Below are 23,016 nucleotides of genomic sequence, written 5' to 3' on the forward strand. Positions count from 1 at the left end.
TGTCGAACATCTGTTCGGGATTTCTGTCACGCAGACGGTTGAATCCTTCCCTCCACCTTTATTATTTTACACAGGCAGCCAAGGAACAAATTGACCCGTCTGCCTTTTGACTGCTCTGGTCTTTTCCCTCCAAAAAAACAACAACATTCTCATATTTGCTGCCACACTGACAGTTTTGATGGATGGTTTTGAGGAAACAGATTGACCGTAGAATACATATGAGCTGCACATGTTCAATCCATAGGACACATGCGCAACCGCTTGCGTTCTCCCATCAGAGCCGTTGCCCCATGCCCACGGTGATGCTAAATGCCATGTGGCGTTTTGACTGTAATTAATTAGCAGGTCGCTCCCCGTCGATGCAGCCCACAGATAACACATGTCCGTCGCATGAACAGTCGCACGCGGTAAAGTGCATATACTGCGAGTGCAATTAGGCGTAACGGAGTGCTGGAGAACAGAGTGGAATTGTGTGAGCTGTGGGCCGAGTGTCTCAGCAGTGTGAAGGGAGGGTTTTAATCCGAACAGCTGCCCACATACAGTGAGTCCTATTTCAGGCAACTAATGGGCCCCTTTCACTAAGGTTTTTGCTTCGTTCGCAGTTCTTAACGTCTGAGCCGCTACGATACATTTCGAGGAAGAATTCCGATCGTCCACTGCACCCACGGTGCCAAACTGTACATATAGCCGTGACATTAAAGTTGCTCTTTGTGTATCATATGACCATGTAAAACTTGTAATGGCATTTAGCAGGGGAGATCAAGACCCCAAGGCCCCTGAATGTATTAAGGCTCACATAAAGGGCAGCCGTGTTCTCCGAAGCGTGTTCTCGGGGCAAGGAACTGCAGTCGTACGTACAAGCGCAAGATTAGAGAGGGTAATAATCTCAACATGACTCCGATCTCCTTCATGTTGAATTGTGGGTGGTCGAGGATTATTTAATTGCTCGCCGTTTGGCACGATAACCCACCGCAACCCTGGAATCGGTTTCGGCTATGATGAAACACAGTCTGTTTTAATCTGACTGTGTGGTGCATCGCTAGGTGTGTATTTACAGATGCTCTCTGGCCCTTGACTCTGTTTTGTGTTTTTGTTCTTTTAGGGCTTTGCATTTTCTCCTGCGGCTTTGTGGATAATTGATGCATGTCTGCTTTTGTTGTCCTCTTCCATCAATCTAGTGTCACTGTGTGATGATGTGTTTGGTTTTTCAGAGTTCTGGAAATTAACACCCATGAGTGAGGGAGCTTGAAACTTTCAGAGTTCTTCCTGTTTCACTAACAGAATATTTGTAAGCTCTGCCTTCAGGTATTGTAAATGTCAAGACGGACTTAGCTTCAAATGTCAGGAGGACTGACAGAGCAGTAGTCCAGACCTTTTGAAGTAACTTGTCTTCTTGTCTGTTTGTCCTCTTGAATTGATTTTGGAAAGATTGCTTGTCAGTCTGAGCCTGGATGTCTGAAGGAAGTGGGGGAAACGTGATGGCCACCACAAAATTGACTGTATCATAGGGCTGAAACGATTCCTCGAGTAACTCGAATACAAAAAATGATCAAGGCTTCGTTTAGTCCATTTACTGTAACTACACACGGAACACTGTGTTTCCCCATGGATCATTATTACTGACGCACAACCCGATATATGATGGCTAGTTATGATGTCCCTAAGTTAGCTATGTTTTGTGAAAGACTAAGCACAATTCATGTTGATTGTCTTATTCTCTCTCTGTAACACACACAAACACACACTACCCATACAGTTATGCATAAAAATATCACAGAAAGAAAGTTAGTCAATATCACACGAAGAGTGCCAGTTTTCACCTCTAAAAATCAGCATGATTACAAATGTGATACTGATTTTATGCAACAGTTCGATAAACAAGAAGTTAACATTAAGATACTTACGTTTTAGACACCATATTGCCTATAGGGCTCTATTTTGCCAACAAAAATAATTCCAAACACAGTCACAGCACTGTTTGATGGCGTTTCGTTCCTGAATGAATCAACCGTTTAAATGATTCGGTTCAGTCACAATGACTCACTTATTAACAGTGACTTGCTACTGTCACCTACTGGCGGTTTTAATCTCACATTTAAAGTATCTTTTAATTTTTAAAATAGTTGTAAATATCAGTATTCAATATTTAATGTTTAAAATAACAAAATATTATTTATGCATTTGTGACTGCAGGTTAAATGCATTTGTGTCCCTCTGAGCTAAATTAAATAGTGTAAATAGGCCTACATCTAAATGCCTCTTCGTATGCAGCTTCTGTGTTTCCTCTGCATTGCAATGATGAATTTTGTTGGTACTGATATCATTTGTTTGGTAACAGCCCAAATGTCTTATTATTCTAATTGACTGATTAAATGTAAGAATTTGATTTAAAAGATGATGCACACTTTTAAGGGAAAAAAAGGTTTTAGAAAGGTAAAAATGCCCATAAAATGTAAAAATCTATTTAAACTTATTGGAACAGATTAATTTCTATCACTGCTGTGAACTGACCAGTACACAGAATATGAAGGATATCAAAAACAAGTTTTACACACACACCAGTATGTAGAGAGACATTTAAGAGAGTTTATTCTCCAAATAACTAATTTCATGTTGCAGAAAAATGTGTTTAAAAATTGTGTATGGACTCTAGTTCTTGTTCCAAGTTACCTTCCTGTCCACTGATTTTTGCCTCTTACAAAAGCCACAAAGCCTTCCAAGAAGACAGTAAAGGCTTATGTCTTGCTTGAATCATGTCATGCTTGTCATGCTAGAAAATGACGACTTATCCAAATAATCGATGGAATAATCGGTATAATACTCAATCACTAAAATAATCGATAGCTACAGCCCTACTGTATCATTTAATTTTCCGCGAAAACTGTAAGGCCCCGAACCGGATGTGAGACATCCTTGTGATCGAGAAATCTGTCAACCAGTTATTTCCATCCTAACCAAAACAGGTCAATCCAGCACTTTTTTTCCCTATGCTGCATCTGCCTCACTAAATTGCTCATTCCTCCGTCTTTCTTTTGTCACAAGTTTGTTTTCAAAGTGACTCACATACGACACGATGCCAGAGCGGGTGTTAGCACGTGGAGCAGAAAAGTAATGAAGACTCCATTGTCGTGTCACCTCTATTTGACGACCTTAGACATTACTAACCATTTGGACGGTGTGATTCCATGGAAAACTGTGAAACTGACTTTGGCAGTTGCTCGCATGTTCCAGGGGTCAGTGGGTACCCGTCCCGCTGGAGCAACTAAGGTGTAACCTCTGCTGAACCCGTCCCATGAGCGCAACCACCCACCATTTGCCCACATTATTAAAACTGTCCCGCCCCTCAGTGAGAGAACAGAGACCTCGTTGCTGACTTGGTTTTATTTTTTTTTCTTTCGGCTCAAAAATGGCTCAGTGGTCAGAGGGGGAAAATTTCAACAGCTCTGTTTAAGTCATTAATATGAACCCAAAATGCATGTTTGCTTTCTTATTTGCCTTTTGTACTTGCATTGTTTATTCCAGCTTGACTTTTTTCTTTCTGTCAGTTCCAACTGATTCCAGTCCAAATATTTATAATTAGATTAAAATGGGAAACATGTGGCGGCGAGGAAAGTTGCAGGGGGTCGTTGTTGAAACCTTCCCACCTCCATATGATTTCAATATAAAACTGGCCTCTGGCTCCATGCGCCTGGTGCAGACAGGAGGGTAGACAGTGGTGGGGCCCTCACTCAGTCTGGGGGACTTCGTTTGGCAGAGCACAAACTTGGGGTTTCTGCGGAGCCCCTGAACCATGCTGCCCCACTTCCTGTACCATGAAACTGAGATCTACATCCCTGAAACAGAAGAGCGTCACTGTACCCCAAATGGCTCAATCAGTCACTCTCTGAGAGGAATCGCTTCTCCATTTGTCAGAGTAAGAGTATGCCATAGGAAATGAGGAAATAGGGTGTCATTGGAAACATACCCTAGCTCCTTACAAGGGGTCGGAGGTCATTTGACGGATGGCCGTTGCTCACAGAGTCTCGGGAGAGGCCAATAGAGCGAAATTACTCTGAGCCAATCAAGCGTGTGACAGATATCAACCAGTCGGTCCCAGCAGCACGCATGCGGCGGGTTTTATCTGACCCCGTAATCGGAGCCTCTCGCTCGGCTTGATGAGAGGCCGATGACTGCCCTTGGAGATGAGATGAATGGCTGTAGTTCTGCAGCGGCTACGTTTGAATAGGCCAATCGGAAGAGAGTTGAGACGGCAGCATCTAAGCACTGAGATGATGTCATGAAGGATGAGCTCACATATAGGAGCTCATATAGGAGTGTGTTGAATCTCTCCTCTGTCAAGGCTTCTGGCTCAACGTTCTCTGCTGGATCATGAGAGAGACTCTGCTTAGCATCAGCTGGATAGGCGATGACTTCCCCCGCCACCTCTAGTTTTCACGGAGTATGTCAACATATATGTATTTTCTTGAGAGGAATTCTGAGCTGGCTCGGTTGGAGATGGTACGTGTTTGGGGAGGTTAAGTTCGTTAGTCGTATCAGAAGTTATCTCAACACTTTCTGTTTCTCACGATTTCCAGTCCAGCTATTAATAGTCCTGCGGTTTGGATTTTATCTGCCTTGTGGTGCAACATTTGTTTGTTTTTGAAGATACAAAGGTGCCGCTTTTGATGTACACTTTCTCCTTCGTTCTTTATGTTCCCTCTCTCTTCTCTTTCTCTTTCTCAGGCATAGCGTTGCTTTTTTTGGGCAGTTTCGTTTGCCCAGTCTTGCTTCACTGCCTGACTGTCCTGCTTTTTAAGGCCTCAGCAAACCACACGTCTTGGCCTGCTCTCCCAGGATGCATCACTCAAGAAAAATACATTTTAATGGCGCATCCATGTTTCTGGTTTCCCTCTTGGAACTAAGCAACTCAAGGACGTACTGGCCAGCTTGGTTCTGCTTGCCTTTTCTATGTCAGAGGGTAAACTAGGAAAATAGACTAAAGATGTCAATCGAACCACAGCATTTCTAGTGAATGCTGAATGATGAAAAACCCCTGTTTTTTGTTTGTGCCCCACCATTGCATCAGTTCTCCCTTCTGAATCTTGAAATTGATTTTAGGCTGTCATTAATTGGTGGGTGCTGGCGATAATAAAAGTATGAATTTCTGTTGTTGACCTCAGAATTACCAAATGACTGCGAACAATCCTATCAAAACAAATAATCGCGCGACTCCACCCTCCTCAAACCCGATGAACCCAGCGTGGCCACGATTTCTGCGCAAGCTGCTGAAACAGTAAAGTTCGAGGCTCATTGTGGTGTGGATTATGTGGTCGGAACGTTTTGGCCCCCTGGTCCGGGGCGCCATTTGTGGATGTGTTAACGGGCGGACGTGGGAGCCCTACCCTGGGCACTGCGCCCGTCGGTTTCCCTCTCCAGGTTAGGAGGGGAAAGTGCTCGTAATATTACTCAGTAATGGTCCATGACCGTGAGCAGTGGAAAATCCTTGTGACTTTAGAATGTCTGCTAACTGATAACGCAATTGTCTGAGCGTTTCCCACTCCAGAGAAATGCTGAAAGGAATGAATATATTAAAAGGGGGAGTTCCATGCATGTTAACCAATGCTCATTGGAAAACAATGCATCTGGAACTGGTGCTGTCTTTGGTTATGCGATATTTCCCTGGGATTCATCACTGGAAAGGTGTTGATTTGTTCACTTCCAGATTGTTCTTGTTTTTGCTAGTGCTGCTTAGACATGTTGCATCCTAATCTCCGCCCACTGAATGTTAGCTTCATACTGCTAATAAACTCCCTGCGGCATGTCAATAGGCCTTAATGCTTTCCAGAGCTGTGGATGGGGGGCCTGGAGCAGGTTGAGCCCTCCTGGCCCCCCTGCGGACGCCACTGCTCTGATTTAAGGCTGATAGGAAAGAGCTGGCTCAGATTCTGCACCCTGCCTAAGCTGTCCAACAACCACCTTAAATCTCCCAGTTCATTTAGCACTTAACCAGCCGTGGACGGAATGAGCGCTGGAGACCGGATGGGTGGAAACTGCAGCGCTGCTCCCTCTCCTTTTATTTCTTCCTCTTTTGCTGCTTCTTCCTTTTGGTCTCTTCCCCCACAGTCTGTTTCCGTTTACCCAGCTCTCCAATTAAGCCTAATCGAAGGCCTAGAACTACCTCTATTATCAGTCAATAAAAAGGCCAAAACCTGCCATGTGTGGTTCACACTTAAAAGAGGTGTTACAGGTGAACATGTTACACATATGTGTAGAGATATCTTAGCAAACAGGACATAAGTGCACATGTGAAATTAGTGCTAGGTGGAGCAATGGTGTATACTGAATAAATATAAAATATGTATAGATAACATGTATGAAAAGAGTAGAGATACCACATATCCACAATGTGATTTTTTTTTTTAAATATTGATTTTATAATGTGAACAATTTAGTTTAAATGTATCGCACATACTTTTTCAAGTCTTTTATATTTAAAGTTGGTATTAAAATAACATTATAAAAATACATGCATTAGTTCATTGTTCATTGTTCATGGTATGTTTTTTAATATTTAAAATGTAATGATTTAATATAAAACATTTAATTATTTATTATAAAATCCTAAATAATATTCTATTGCAAATTAAATAGATATAAATAATTATATTCAGGGTTACTAGAGTTAACTAAAACTAAAATACAAAGAAAACTATTTTCATTTCTTGAAATAGAGCAAATATTTACTGAAATAAAATATATATTAAAAAGGTTGAACAAAAGTTTAAGCTTTTTTACTAGCCAACATTCCTTGTTTTAGTTTAACTTGATGTACCAAGATAAAATTAAAACTGAAATAAAAATTAATAAAATCTATTATATATTTAAACTAAAACTAAAATGAAAATGGAAAATATGAAAAAAAAAATCAAAATATTAATGAAAACTTTATCTCAATTACAGTATACTAAAATAACACTGATTGTTATATTATATTATATTATATTATAGTTTTGTGTCACACTGTCTAGGCCTATGTGAACATGTGTGTCAATTTCTCTTTGAACCACTGAGCTGTTGACACACTTCCTCCACACCTAAATTATTCCTGTCTCTGAGGACCAGGTGTGATAGCAGAGGATTGTGTATTTCTTACCTCTGAGCCAGAGGGAGTCTGTTAGAGCCATCTCTCCCAACTCTAACACCCTTGAACCCAGCTAGAGCCCCATTCTCAGTCTTTCTGTTTCCTCTGCCCCCCATCTTTACATGCGTAGTGGCGTAAGTCTTCTGGTGTTGAGTGCTACACAGGGGAAACCCTTTGACCTCAGGATGTGGTTCTCCTCAGATCTCTCCATCCACAGCTGTTCTCAAAACTCCTTCTCTTGTAGAGCTCTGACAGTAAGACAAGAAAGTTATCCCAAAAGTTGGGGCTGTTTGTGAACATGAGGCCATGGGGATCTCTCTGCAACAAAACTGCTCCAATCACTTATAATACCTGGAGAAAGCTATCTGTTAGCATTCCCATCCGTCATAACGGCAGTTGCTCGGCTATCCAGGCAAATCTTGATTCCTCAAGGCATAAAACTATAGCAGAGGAGACTGAAGTTGGTCAAACAACAAAAATAATGCAAACAGCAGAAAGCCTTTTAAGACCTCAGATGAAAGATGCCATTAAAGACTCAAGTCAAAGGTCTTCCTTGCGTCGTAAGTTTAAAGTCAAATGTGACACATTTATAGTTAAGATTGAAATCTTCCATCCATGGTTTTCAGAGCTCCCTGTAGTTATGCTCAGATCTGGCTTTAAGTCATTAACTCGTCTGGTTTGCCCTCACAGTGGGGTAGATGTTCTGGAGCTTTGCTACATGTTCGCCCCTTCCTCTGCTTTCTTTTCAGCACACCCGGTTAATGATGCCCCTCAACCTCGGTTTGAAGAGGTCAAGACCTCCTTTTACCCCAACACCCCTCACCTTCAGGGTGACGACCCCCACGGCCACTGCTCCCACCTCCTGGAGCGAAACTACAACCCACACGACAGCTTTACTTCCCTTTTCCAGAGGCTAATTTCTTTTTGGCAGTTTTGAGTCTTTTTTGCTCATTACGCACAAACACACAATGAATGGAATGCCGTCCCTAGACTCCAGCCTTCATGGTCTGTTTAAATGGCGCTATGATGGTGACACTGGGAGTTACTTGGTGTAAAAATTCCCTCTGTCCTCCTCCAGAGTCAACAGTAACCTGCCCTGGCTTTTTGTCCTGCTTTCCCCCACCCAGTGCTATTAAAGACCTGCTTATTCTATTAGGCAAAGACTGGGAGAGCTTTGGCATGTAAGTCAACAGTCATAAACCCCCCCACCGATATAAATCTAATGGCATTTATATAAAAACCTGCGCAAATAGGTGACGAGGCTCTAAGTTCATAAAAAGCTACAGCAACGGAGCTCTGACATGCATAAATCTTGCATCTATTAAAATATAGTGCTGTTGTGTTTTGTAGCTTGTGAGAGAGAGAGACATTGTAGGACCTTTTTTATAATTGACTTCGACCAATATATATATATATTTATATATATTTGTATTTTTTTCTTACATTTATTTAGCCATTTATTTTTAATATTTTAATTATTATTTTTGTTATAAAATATATATGCATATAACTTTTTGTTACTTATAACTTTTTGTTTTGAATCAAATTTATTTTTTTTCTTTCTTTTTTACTTGATATTTTAGTCGATATATGAAGTGGTGTTTTTTTAATCTAGTAAATAAAAAAATTTAATATATATGCAATTTGGTATATCTTTTTATTACTTTGTACTTTTGTTTTTGTTACTTTTGTGTACTAGAGGTCTGCTACCCGACCCGAGCCCGACGGGTCCTGAAATACTTTCGGGTTTTGGGTCGGCTTCGGGTTAATGTTTAATGAATAGCTGCGGGTTCGGGTCAGGCTCAGGTTTATAGCTAAACTAAAACTATATGCAGGCTACACTGCTTTCATAGACGCACGCGCACACATTATTGCACACAACAACACAGCGCGGTAACTTTTATTTGTAAAATAGCTTCGACAGGCTACTGACTCGCAACGTTATATTTCTCTGCAATGAGGGGGTAAAATCGCTGTTTTTGAATGAACTAAACCTCGTTGATTGTAGAGAGAGACGCGCAGACGCAGGTTCACACACGCTACTTACATCTCTCTCTCTCTCTCTCTCTCTCACGCGCCTAATTAATTCAAATAAATGCGATCTTCCCGCACTGCATCTCTGTGTCTGATTTAAAGCAGGCCGAATGCTAACGAGCCTTAACTGACGAAAATGACCATAATTTGCATGATGGAAGAATTATTGTCTTTTCGTATACAACCATTCAAAAACTCGGCAGAATTTATGTGACCGCTGAGGGGTCTACCGAGATATATTGAGAGTTGTGGATGGAGGCATTGCGTTCAGTTGCTTATGAAATGACAGTATGGAACGACAGACCGACTCACCTGCTCTTAATCTGCCATCTTGATCTGCTCTCCGCGCTCGAATTACGTATGTTTCTGTCCGTGCGCTTTTGGGAGGTATGCGTGCGTCTCTTCGCCCCCTTACGCTTTATTTGACAGTCATTATTCTCTCATGTCAGTGTTTTTTTGCATGCCGTGGAGGTGATTTGCCTCTTTCTTGAAAAGTGCTTAACGACGGCAGGCCCACCGGCCTTGTCAGTGTCTCGCAGGTTTGAAGCTTTGCAGTCCCTCCTTATCTTTATCCCCTTAACACTCATGGACTCGTAGCGCAGCAAGACTGAAAGAGGATAGCCCAATAAAACTCTCAGCCACGGGAAAGGATGTGCGCCAGGGCCCGGCTACTGTGAGAGAGGCCCGCGATCTGCAGATCCTCCCCCACCCGGGTGAGCTGCTCTGAGCTGGGCTTCCTGTGCCGCTGGGCCTCCAGAGTCTGTGAGGAAGGAGCCAGTGGCTCGTCTCTGATGGACCGCCTGACTGACAGCATTGATCCAGGCTCCTGCCTCTCAGTGTGGGTATCGAATTGCGCCCGATGAGCTGATAGGTGATAAATGAGAGAGGGAGAATGTGAAGGAGGCCGGTCATTGTAGAGGGGTCTGACTTCTCTTTCCCCCTGCTCTTTTTGAGGAGGGGTTCTCGAGTTATGACAGTGCCAGGTAGGAGTAGGTATGCAACACACCACGGCATCTGGTGAAGACAGTTTCTTTTAGAGGGGACATAATGAAAGAGAGCAGACGGACAGATTCCTCAGTGAACCTTTTGCGAACGCTGGTCTTTAGGCGGGAGCTGGAGTGTGAGGTTCAAGAAGGTGATCAATGTGGCAAAGAGCAAGAGAAAAGACAAGGGTCTTTGTGGTCAATACCCACATTCTGTTTATATTTTTGTCCTATATTTTGTGCTATTTATATATAAAGCACGTATTCTGCATGACCATATTCTACATCCCTAATCCTGTCCAATACCTAAACTTAACAACTACCTTACTAACTATTAATAAGCAGCAAATTAGGAGTTTATTAAGGCAAAAGTCATAGTTGATGATTTGTTAATGGTGAGAATTGGACATTAATATAAAGTCTGACAACAATTCGTTATGACATTAGATATTTTAAATTACAACAACAGTATATATAACAATACAGTTGTTTTTGCAGTTGTACAGTTCTTCGTACTTAACAACAGTTTACTGTACACAACATATCACAAGCAATTTATGGAAATGTAACCATTAAAAACACTAAGAAAAAATGACAGTGCATATTTTTATTTTTATTTTATTATTTTTATTTATTTTTTATTTTTTTAATTGAAATTGAACCACAAATTGTTTTGGAATTTTATATTTTTATATTTATATTTGATCAACTTTTTTATATTTTAATTTTATTGTATATTTTAATATAAAAATGTTTTTATTAACTTTTTTATTTAATGGTAGCAAATAGTCTGCCATCATTACAAAATAACTTCAAAAAGCAAATCGTAACATGCAAGTTTTACAAACAGGATTGGAAATGCTACTAACTATAAAATTTGATTTTATGTACCACATTTAAAGCAGTTGAAAAATAGCCAATGTATGCAGTTACATGTCTGGGAAAAAAAAAACTGAGAGGTGGTTTGCAGAATGATTGTTCAATAATATGGAAATAAAATAAACAATATGCCTATGTTGACTTCTAAAACCCAATATAAGCTCAGTAATCTAATGGTTTTAAATGACCTGTACATTAATTTGGGGGTTTTCCAGCTAATATTAATGTATGTGATTAAAATCCTTTTCATTGATTAATTGACGTATCATGTAATTAATTCGATTTAAAAAAAATTTATTGGCATACCTTCTCTTGGAGACATTTTTCCAAGACGTCATGCAAAGCATGATGGGTAAACAGGGACCCACTCCCATCCATTGGAAATAAAATAAACAATATGCCTATGTTGACTTCTAAAACCCAATATAAGCTCAGTAATCTAATGGTTTTAAATGACCTGTACATTAATTTGGGGGTTTTCCAGCTAATATTAATGTATGTGATTAAAATCCTTTTCATTGATTAATTGACGTATCATGTAATTAATTCGATTTAAAAAAAATTTATTGGCATACCTTCTCTTGGAGACATTTTTCCAAGACGTCATGCAAAGCATGATGGGTAAACAGGGACCCACTCCCATCCATCGTGTGTGTCCAAAGCAAGACGAGACAAATGGCGCTTTGTGTGGAAAATTCCCCTGTTGTAAATCTGTCACCTGGGCATGATATTTGTTTCTGTTATTGTTGCATTATTTATGATCTCAGTCTACCACAGGACTTAAAAAAAAAAACTAAACCGCAACACGGGCGCAAGCCAAACAGTTATGACAGCACCCAGTTGACGGAAAACATCACTAGCTACGACAAGTCCGATGTTAGCGCTAGGCTAACTGTGGCCATCCATTAGCCTGATTCCAGGTAATGAAGCGAGAGGACTGTTTATCGCATTCTGTCACCAAAGAGGTGTTGACTTTGTAGTTAAAACCAGAGGGTGACAGATTTTCGTGTTTGGGCATTTGTCTACAGATGAGAACCAGAGTCCATTCATCCTTTCTAAGAGCAGATGGGTAGGAAGAGAAGGGAATAAATGTCAAATCCCATCATTTGATGGGCCTTTTTAAAGCTTATTAGCGCACAGCATGCTTTCAGTCAAGCATGTATGTAGCAAGTCTCTGTGTAATGGTGTGTGCGTGCACACGTTTATGTGGCACCATCTTTTTATTTTTTCTGAGCATATCCACCCGGCTGTTCTGTCACAGTGGTTTGGAGGGCTTCTATCAGACCGCCTTTTTAAGGCCTCGTCCCTCTTTCTGTGGTTGCCAGTCAATCTGGAGGCCCCATATATCCTCCACTTGGCTGAGATACAAGATCTGACGGAGATACGGAAGGACGTATACAGCTGTTTCCGATCCGGCTTTGATACGACAGGCTCTGCCATTGGTTTGCCGTGTGTCACGTAGATAAATGTAGACTTTTTTGTCACAGCTGATTCAACAGATGAATTCAACAGATGAATTCCTGCCTTATTATTCATTCACCATGAGGCAGGGGTTTAAGTTTTGGCACCCAAATGTGCTTTAGTAGGTTTTGGAGGCCAGGCCGCGCTAGACCGTAGACTAACGAGAGCATGATGTTGGTCTGCTGCTCCAGTTCTATGCAGAAAACCCAGTTTGCGTGGTCTAATTGGCTCCAGAGAACCGGCGGCCCACTTTAGCCTTTCTTTCTCTCTTGTAAGCTCTTCAACCTTGGTCTTCCTCCACCTTCTTCCATCTCATTCTTTCACAGTTTTGTTTGATCGCACTCCGCAGCCAGGGTCCACCCTAGAGAGCCTTCATGGCCCACGGCAAGCCAACGAAAAAAGAATAACATTCTGCCCTGGAAAGATACAGATGGGGTTAATAAGAATTAATAAAGTGTGGGGACACAAATGTTCCTGCAAGCTCGGGCCGCTTCAGACCAAAGCAGACTCTGTCCCTGTCTTTTCTTACATCTCTCTCATCACTCACTCTTTCTTTTTAGCCTCTGTTTCCTCTCCCCGCTTCTCGACAATCAGGTAACTGTATTTGCTTTCTGCTATTGAGTGATGAGGACCGTTCGCAGAGCTCCCTAAGCCCTACTATGTTCTCGGCCCTCTTTGAGAAGGTATTTATAAGGGAACATTTCAATAGATCTTCTGCTGTCTTCTGTTGTACTGTAGTATTTCAAAAGCATTGCTCACCTCTCCCATCCCAGAATTTATGGATCCGCCATTGCAGCCCAAATCCAGCTTATGTAACATCTTGATTCATATAAGAGAATGTGAAAGGAAAAAGCCAGCCTTGGTTTTTATCATTTTGTGTATATGATGCTTGTGGCAGAAAATATTCTCTAACAATACAATATAAAAGATTGTATTAGCATTTTTATTTCATATAATGTCATTAAATCATAGTATCTTTTTTATTTTATTATTTAAAAAAAATATGGGGCTCAATATTACATCAATATGGGCATACTATTTTATATATATTTATAATATGTGTGTGTGTGTGTGTGTATGACAAAGAACAGCATTTAATCATTCATTCAGCATTAATCTTTGTTAATATAAATGTTTACTATATACTAAATGCTTTTTTTTGTTGATTGTTAATAATTTCATAATATATATATATTATATTATATTTGCATAATATAAATATACTTTTTTAGAGTATATTCTAAAAAATTATGTTCCAAAAATGTATATTTTAAGTATATTATATGTGTATTTTTATGACTTTTCATCAGCAGACAGTTTCAAGTTAGTACTCCCTAATTTTTAACATGCGAAATTTTACCAAATTATATTATATTATATTATATTATATTATATTATATTATATTATATTATATTATATTATATTATATTATAGAACCTACAGCGTTCTGCTCCAGTTCAGGCCTTTAACTGCTAGGCAACAACTTGCAAAATAAAGCATACAACAAACTCTCATTCATATCCAAACAGACTGCATGCTGCTATTTATCTCATTTTTAGATTGATGTGAAACAAATGTGATGACTCAATCATGCATTGTACCAGAATTCTTTGTTGAAGCCAGTAGGATACACACATGGCACAAAGACATATGGTTTCTGGATTTTCTCCCACAGAAGTGTATGTATTATTTTGATGGATATGGAAAAGCCGTGTGAGTGTCTGCTGTGTGTATAGAGATGTTTTGTAAAGACCGGGCATCTGTAGGCAGCGGTCCAGGTAACTGAGATTGTTTGTCTGTTTTCCTGGAATGGGAATGTTTCTCCTGACACATTTTTATTATACCACTGTTCTCACTGTGATTCATGTGTTTCAGCTGTGGTCTATCATCCATAATCATCCACAACCTTTCACTGAATATTGTTCTTTTTTCCCCTCCTTCTTTTTTCAATGATGAATAAATTCTTTTTCAGAATTTCAATTCTGAATTCAATCATATGAGACAAAGCTGAATTTGAACTCAGTGTTCTGGCTTGCTAAAAGTATTGTTTGTGTGTCATTTTAGCATGCGTCTGCATACCCGCCGTTTTATCTCCCTGGCTCGTGTCCAGATATCTCATTCTTGAACGGTAGAGGAAAACTGAGATTAAAAGGACTCTTTATCTCTAACCCATTTCCTCATTCCTGTTTTTGGACAGATTATCCCCCCACTCATAGACCTCAATCAAAACCGCAGTAAGCTGAAACTGTACATCGGCCACCTCACGGCCCTGTGCCACGAGAGAGACCCCCACATCCTGCAGGACCTGGCCCCACCCTCCGCATACCACCGCAGCCAACAGGACGCCTGGGAGGAGGAGCTTCAGAAGATGAGCCCCGAGCAGGTAAGAAAGGGTGATACTCTTTTCACTGAAATGTATCACTTTTTATTGTATGTATGTATTAGTTTAACTCATTTTAATTTGTAATATGTATAATATATTTATATATTTAAAGTAAAAACTATTTGTATATATTTTGCTCTATTTAATATTATATATATATATATATATATATATATATATATATATATATATATATATATATATATATATATATATATATATATATATATAAAAATACAGATATAATATGTTGTATAATTATTATACATGTATTAGTTAGAAGATGTAAAAAAATAAAGATTAACATCAACCAAGATCAATTGAAAAATGATACATGTAAACAGATGTTAATAAAAGTATTGTTCATTCTTAGTTCATAATACCTGTTGCATTGACTAATGGTACTAAACTGAACGTTATTGTAAACTGTTACCATAAAGACTTTGTCGAGGATACTTTGGTCCTCAAATCAATGTAACTTTTTATACATCTTGCCTTTTCTTCATGACTCAACTTAGCAAATAAAGTTGGTGTATTTATGCGTATATGCACACTCAAGGAACCGTAAGGCTTCTCGGGTACTTGGATTTGTCACCCATTGATTATTGGAGCCATCTGGCCTGGCCCTCACGGCCCTTAGCTGACGCTAACGTTCGCTGTCTATAAATCTCCTATTGGCTTTAAGAATCAGTCCGGCGCTGTGTAAATGCCATTAGTCCTCTTTATAGAGTGGAATGTGTTCCTACAGAAAATAAATAGTCCAATATATTGTATTTTATTAGCTTCATTTACTGTTACTTTAACAAAAGAAAACCAAAAAGCTACCCAAGGCTCACTTAAAAGGCGGGGGAGAGCCAAGAGCGGAGGAGGGGGGGTGAGAAAGACATTTAAAAAAAGAACAGCAACTGGAATGGCGCGATAAAGAAAAGGAGTGTCAGCATTTGGACGGCGAAAGAGAGAAGCGTTTGAGGAGGTAGTGGCTGGATTTAGTCTCTCCATGATGAATGATCCCCTCTCTGTAATAAATGCATGCGTGGATCCGTTTTCTGCGCTTCACTTTGAACCCATTGCCATACCTACCGTAACAGTAAATTGTCTGCAAACGGACACTGGGTTTAGTCCCTGCGTCAGTGCGTCCCGGTTCTGTATCCATCCCCAATGCTTTTTGTAACATCAGAAATATAAATTGTCTGGAAGTCTACATATACATTATACTCACTTTAAATCGGGTCCATTCCTCAAGAGAAGAGGAGAGTGATCTGCTGTGATGGTGCCAAGGCTCATACAATGCTCATGTGTTTCACTGCACGGGGAACTATCTGCTTGGCAGGTTTTTGGCTCACTCCGACATTATTGAAATGCATTTTTTATGTGGGCTGCCTGATGACAAGCCTTTGGCCAGCGAACAAATAATGTTTAAGATTTTTAGTTTGCTGCAAGTAAACTTTGTTCCAAAAATTGGCACTATCCAAGGGACCCCCCCCAGTACTTGTTTAATATGAAGTAGAGAGACGTCTGTACATTTATTTTCCTTTGAGAGAGACAGATTTCACCAGACTGTAATGACGGACTGAAAAGTTGCCTGGCCTTTTCAAACTGAGTGTTGCCACTGGTCAGTTAAGACTACTGCGCTATGTAAACATGAGGTCTGATCTTTGGTTTTCAAAGTGAATTCTAGCCCATGATGTGCTTAAAAGGGACTAGAATTTCCAGAATAATGGTTTTCAATTGCAGTCTCAAGCCCTTCTCTAGTGGCTATCCTGAAAAGCGCTGTTGAACTCTGTTTTTGCTCGGTCTCTCCAAACTGTTATTCCTCATGGACCTTCTCTAAGGTCAACGATTCTGTGTTTATCTTGTCCAAACTATCATTGACAGTGTTTAGAAAGCACCTCTGTCATGGGGGGCGATAAGAACTCCTGGACCTTCGCGCCAGGTTTTTGACTCATTTGGGTCCTCAGATAAATTGGTGAGCACGGAGCAAATGAATTATGTAGGATTGTTCAAGAGCGTGCTGGTTTGTGCAGGGTTGCAACACTTGGCAGAGTTGTTTCGGCTTGGCCAACATGCCAATTTCGTGTCGGACACATTAAGGCAGTGATAATGAATATTTCAGGTTTCACTGGTTAGGCTTTACCTCTCAAACGGTTACACATATATCAGGATTTTTCCTCTCCAAATCCAATAGCTCGGAGATATTTAGTATTTCGCATCCATATGGTATCCACATGTATGGGATCCTGCTCATTCTTCAGTTACATGTCCTGCATGTAAGACACAATCCGCTTGAAGACACTTTTGGTCTTTCTCTGATGGTGGAATCACTTGCAGATGGTGGATTGGACGAGTTGCTGGCGTTCGCAAGCCCCTTTGATTGATGTCTTCTTTGACCTCTCTTCTTTTCTTTGCATTGGGAGTGTAGCACATTACATTAGTGTTCTCTCCGCGCTGCAGTTCACCCATTTAGATCCCTTCAACATGGAAGATGCCAGAACGGGCCCGTTTGGCCATGACAGGCTCAAATTGACGAGAAAAGTCTGGGCTCATTATTGGCTTATTTAGCGTGTTCTGTTCAGTCCATTATTGTTAGTAACGTCCACATGAATTTACTTGTGGTGTCTTTTGATGGCACGTATGTCTCTCCGTAGTCTTGATTTGGGAGGGGGCTCTTTGCTAATCATCATTCTTATAAACCGAGATATTAGTACCTAATTGAATGGCCTTTTGTGGCACAGTCGCCATCGAGCCCATGGAGGATTGAGGTTGGTGTCCGCTATGCCCAGTCCTCTACTAATGACAAGCCTCTTGCATTCAGAATGTGCTTTAGTATTTACAAGGGGCCGCACACTGTTTGAGCCCTTGCCCTTTCTTTGAAGCTAAACATTGATCTTTTAATTAACAGTTTTTATGGGCTTACTTTTTACTGGCCTGGCACTCCAAGCTGGCACTGAGCTGGGTAATGTATGACTTTGTTTTTTTTACCCTGATTTCTATTGTCTCTCTCACAGTTTATTGCTTATAAAGACAGTGTTTCCTTCTTGTTTCTCTTCTCTTAAAGGGATAGCTCACCCAAAAACAGCATTTCTGTCATCGTTTACTCACCCTCATGTTGTTTCCAAACATTTATAACTTGAACGCGAAAGAAGCTATTTTGAAGTATGTCCTTTTTTTTTTCCATCCATACAATACAATGAAAGTCAATGGGGTCTAGAGTAGTTTTGGACCCCATTGACTTTCATTGAGAAAACAGTTGGAGCATTCTTCGAAGTATCTTCTTGTGTTTGTTTCCCAGCACTTTTTTGGGCTTTTTTCTAAAGCTCTTGTCCCTTCGCTCTTAATGACGACTGGCGGAGTTACTCAGAAAGGAAAATCAAAAATTGCGCAAGTCATACCTAAGCCCGCAATGCATCACCAGTATAGACTAATCAGGACGTAGACAATGCAAACACACAAGAACATCATAATGCACACAAAAGCACACACTTGTGAACTCCTACTCATATAGTACTTAAACTCCACCAGACCGGCCTATTAGGCCTTGCTGCCAGCACGTCCTCTGTTGTGGTCAATGCTTCTTTTATTACTCGTCCTCCTTGCCTGTTCTTTTTCCCTGTTTATGGCGTAATGTTGTTTTATTTGGTTTGAGCTGTTCACAGGATGTTACTGCATCTCTGTTTAAACGGCTGGAATGCAGGAAGGTGATTAAGCCGGCGCTGAAAGAACCACTCAGTCATACAACCTACAGAGCCAACAAAGACAATAGACTCACCAAAAACGCACCCCATTTAGATGAAGAATTGGTGTTTTCAGGAACAAAAACAAAATGATTGTGCATTGTACATCTAATAAGGCCTTTAGAATTTAGCTTTAGGGTTATTTGGTTGTGAGTTATAAATATGCCGTTACAAAAGAGTACTGTGGTGGTACAGATACCTTTGGATGCCATGGTGCATATAAAAAAAAATATTATTTTTTTATATATATATATATATATATTTTGTTACCATGCCATTTAGTAACATGGTACTTTTTTTAATATAGATTTTTTAAAATATATGTTTAGCCATGCACACACACACATACACGTACATTTATGTTTATATATGTATGTATACATAACATAAATGTAGCTAAACCCAATGGTGGTAATACCATGATACTTTTTTGTTACTTTCAATACCTCGTTATGAATAATTACTTGAGAGGATGCAATCATCTGTGACATTGTCCGCAGCTGTGAGACGCCCCTCTCCTGCACTGCAGCTGTGTCTATGATGAGCAGTCATTGTTTGATGAAAGTTACTGTCAGTTATGCTCTGTGGCCAGTTTCACCTCCTCTCTCATAACGTTTGAGTCTGCTGTTTACTTTAGAGACTGCTGATCTAAGATCAGTATGTAAAGTTTACAATCTTGGAGGAGAGAAACGAAGTGCTCGACCGCCCTTGGCCAAAGTCATCTGGCTGTGATCTGGCAGCACAAAGCCAGCTGTATAAATAGGGGAGAGTCTTGCATTTTACGGGTCACTCTGAATAAAACATGAACTAGAGAAGATTGATTATTAATGACCTCAGGGCTGGAACAGAAATAATCTGTTAGGCCTTGAGTCCTCCATTCTCTTCCCTTCCCTCTTCCCGCTCTCGTTCTCAGCGCACCTTCATCCGTCTTTCGCTCGCTTCTCCTCTCTGTTTCTTTTCCGATTGGCACTCCGATAGATGTTTATTTTAGCCATCTGTTTTCAGATGTTCCCTTTCGGATAGATCAGGAGTTCAATAAGGATTCATGCAGATTTTGTGATGATTTTTAGGCTCACACCTGTCAGAGCTGGCATCAGATATCTTTGTGGGTTCCAGTGTGGGTCCGTGAGGGAGTTTTCCAGGGAGTCTGATATTTAAATCAAACCAGTACTAGATTATGGTAGGTTCTGATAATCGTGTCGTCTTTTTGGACTATGATAAATGTTCCAACCTCTGCTCCTTCATTGCAGCATATTTTTATATGACCCTGTCATCCTTTTTTATGAGATCTTTCAATCATTTAGACTTTGCCAGTATTCTGGCTAAGTTTGATAATCTTTCTTCACCTGTTTCATTTGAAAGTATTTCCAAAAGCTAATTGGCTTGAAAGGTTTCCTCTGATACAGAAGAAAGCTAATTTAATTTCTTCTCCTTTTTGCCTTTTTTGGTCACATTTGGAAACATATCCTGTGTCATTTGCATATCCATTTGATTGATCAGTGTATTAATCAGCCTGTTTTGGCATTCGTGCATTGATTAATATTCTCCTTGGCTCAAGAACACGAAAGAAAAACAGAACAGATATCTTTTTTCAAGACATAAATCTGAGCACAAATAGATGCATAAAAATGACAAAAGATGACATGCATTTGAATTTAACCCTAATCCTAATGCTCACTTGTACTTATAAAATGTATAACACTATAATTTTATAACTGTTGGATGTAATGATTTTAGCAAATCTTAAATGATTATTACTTTCTCATACCATACATTATAATGTTGTGATGCCATATCCCACCTCAAAAGCAGTACAAGTGATCTGCAGTATAACATGATACAAGTGCATTTTTTATAGACATTTAATAATATAAGTGCATCCCTTATGATTTTTATCATTTTAGTTTTTACATTCATTTGAATAGATATTTGCGGAAGCTCCGCCTCCTGTACCTCCTCTGATGGACCGCCACCGGTGGGCTCTTCAGGAAGGGCTGTTGGGTAAAAGCAACAGAAGCTGGTCCTGGTTTAGCCCCCTGATGTGCCATGTTGGTGACTGCAGTGCGTCTGTGCCCAGTGGGGCGGGCTGCAGGCTGACAGGCCCATGAATCCAGGGCCGCGTAAGTGCAGTGTAATTTAAACGGGCAGGAAATGGGGGTAAACATAGTGGAACAAGCCCACAACCCGCACAGCCACGATTAATGAAAACACATGGAGCCGGTGCATATGTCTGCTGTAAGTGGGCCTTTACATTTCGAGCGTCTCTGTTTCTCTCTGCCTCTTGTTCATTTACTCACTTCATTGTTCAAGTAACGCCGTGTGTCAGTAATAGTCATCTGAAAGTCACAAAGGTGTGTGGCTGCAGACACTTTAACACAGTAGAGACGTCTGAACTGCGGTTGTCTGAATGAACACTCCTTAAAACAAACACATCATAGAGACAGGAGTTGAGACACAGAGGTGTCATAGACTGACCACTTATTGATTTTTGATGCACTGATTGCTAAGGCAAGCATCAATAGTAGTATTGTTCATACTTAAGAGTACAGATTTAAACAAACATCTAACCTAGTATTAATCTTTGATTTATAGCTCGTCCCACACAGACATGGGTAAAATCTCAAACTGTGTGGATTTACAATTTTTACCTGGAGGACAATAAAGTGATAAAAAAAAACCTTAGACTTACATTTGAAGGTCAAGTCTAGAAACAAGAACATCATAAAGAATAAAAAACACTCTGAATGAACCTAGTATTAATCTTTGATTTATAGCTCGTCCCACACAGACATGGGTAAAATCTCAAACTGTGTGGATTTACAATTTTTACCTGGAGGACAATAAAGTGATAAAAAAAAAACCTTAGACTTACATTTGAAGGTCAAGTCTAGAAACAAGAACATCATAAAGAATAAAAAACACTCTGAATGCCTTAGCAATCTCGTAGTAAAACCCTACAACATCATGACTGCTGGTTAAGCATTAGTGATTTTCACCAAAAAATTTAAAATCATCTTTTTAGACTCTAATCTGAACTGAAGTCTCGAGCACGTCCTGTTGCTTCGGTTCCTTTTGTTCTGAGTTTTTCTAAATCCCATTCTCAAACGCTGTTTTTGTAATACATCGTTTCAACGAGTGCTAATCCTGAGGGGGTGCTGACCGGCTAAACCAACAAAACTTCTCAACCGACCCCTAAACATCCAGAGCAAGGGAAAGCGCGGTCCCATCTTCAAAGCGATGCGAGATGAGCCCTCTGTGTCCCGCGCTTGTCTGTTCCAGGGCTCGCTTCTCCTTTATTTTCCCACCCAGCGAATATGTATGAAAGCACCTCAGACTCCAGAGCTGGAACGAGGGTTTGTCTCGCAACACATTCGACTCGGGGCGAGAGGAAGAATAATATATGAAATAAATACCCCCAAATGATGAAACCATAAGCACGATTGAGCCTTCTCAGCTGGAAGCCGCCAAGGCAAACAGCGAAATACTTCAGCAGGTTTATTGTGATTTTCGCGCCCTGACGAATCGGGTTTTTGAGTTCCCGAGCTTGGGTTACACCGACCGAGCCGCAACAGCATAAACTACACCAGCTGACGTGCTATAGAAGCGAACATTTCAATCGTAGCTATGTTCTGATTTTCATTTATGTATTTATGTGTGTTTATTTGTTCTTCCGTCCTTTGAAAGTAATGAAAAATGGGGCTGCAGTCTAAACACTAAATATTTCTGAGGTTTGTCACTCTATCGGCCAACTGATGAATCATCCTGCCAAGAGGGGAGCTGTCAGTCTGTGGCGCTGCCTTTCTGATGGCTTTATTTGCGTGTTCACATGCGACAAAACCCACACCATTCGCAGTCATGGCATCTGTTTCGGATTGAACTTTGGCTTGGAAAAAGATACCGTGATGTATCCGACTCCTTCCTCTTTTTGCTCACAGTCTAAGCCAGTAGGCAGCCATATTAAGAGTCTTACAGCTCATTCAGGGCCTATCAGATTAATAAAAGGCGTTAAGGATTGAGAAGGGCTTTATGAAAGTGGGTTATTTTCCACAAATATTAAATAGCCTGTTGGGCTCTTTTAAAGGCTGAGTGCTTCCATGCTAACCATCGGGATGGTTTGTTTAGGGTGAGGCCCGTTCCATTAATATCCGTTGCCATAGAAAACCGATTGGCTCGTTGACGTTGCTGTTTTTTGTCTACTACAGTGGTGACATTTCACATAGCTCGGTCTCCTGTTCGTTAGCAAACGAGGATTCACAACAGTCTAGCCATGATCGTTAGGAGCAGTTAGGAAAGTTTGCGCCGCTCGGAGCCTGTGGAGGAATGTGGTTGTAATGTATCCCTATGCATCCTGAAGCCCCTGCGGCAGTTTGGGCTGAGTCATTGAAGGGGGGAAAAAAACAAAAACGAAAAATATCTAAGCAGCG

General features: G+C 40.4%; 1 protein-coding gene across 1 annotated transcript in view; it reads left to right on the forward strand.

The window, feature by feature from the left end:
- The window catches only part of LOC107584049 (ELKS/Rab6-interacting/CAST family member 1-like), a 198,789-nt gene that overhangs the window by 167,037 nt on the left and 8,736 nt on the right, over positions 1-23,016 (forward strand). Inside the window, exon 17 of the mRNA XM_016270453.1 lies at positions 14,676-14,861. Coding sequence (XP_016125939.1) covers positions 14,676-14,861 — 186 coding nt within the window. The remainder of the gene's footprint in view (positions 1-14,675; positions 14,862-23,016) is intronic.

This window comes from Sinocyclocheilus grahami, unplaced genomic scaffold (genome assembly GCF_001515645.1).
Source record: "Sinocyclocheilus grahami isolate Dianchi unplaced genomic scaffold, SAMN03320097.WGS_v1.1 scaffold56.1, whole genome shotgun sequence".
NCBI classification, from domain to species: domain Eukaryota; kingdom Metazoa; phylum Chordata; class Actinopteri; order Cypriniformes; family Cyprinidae; genus Sinocyclocheilus; species Sinocyclocheilus grahami.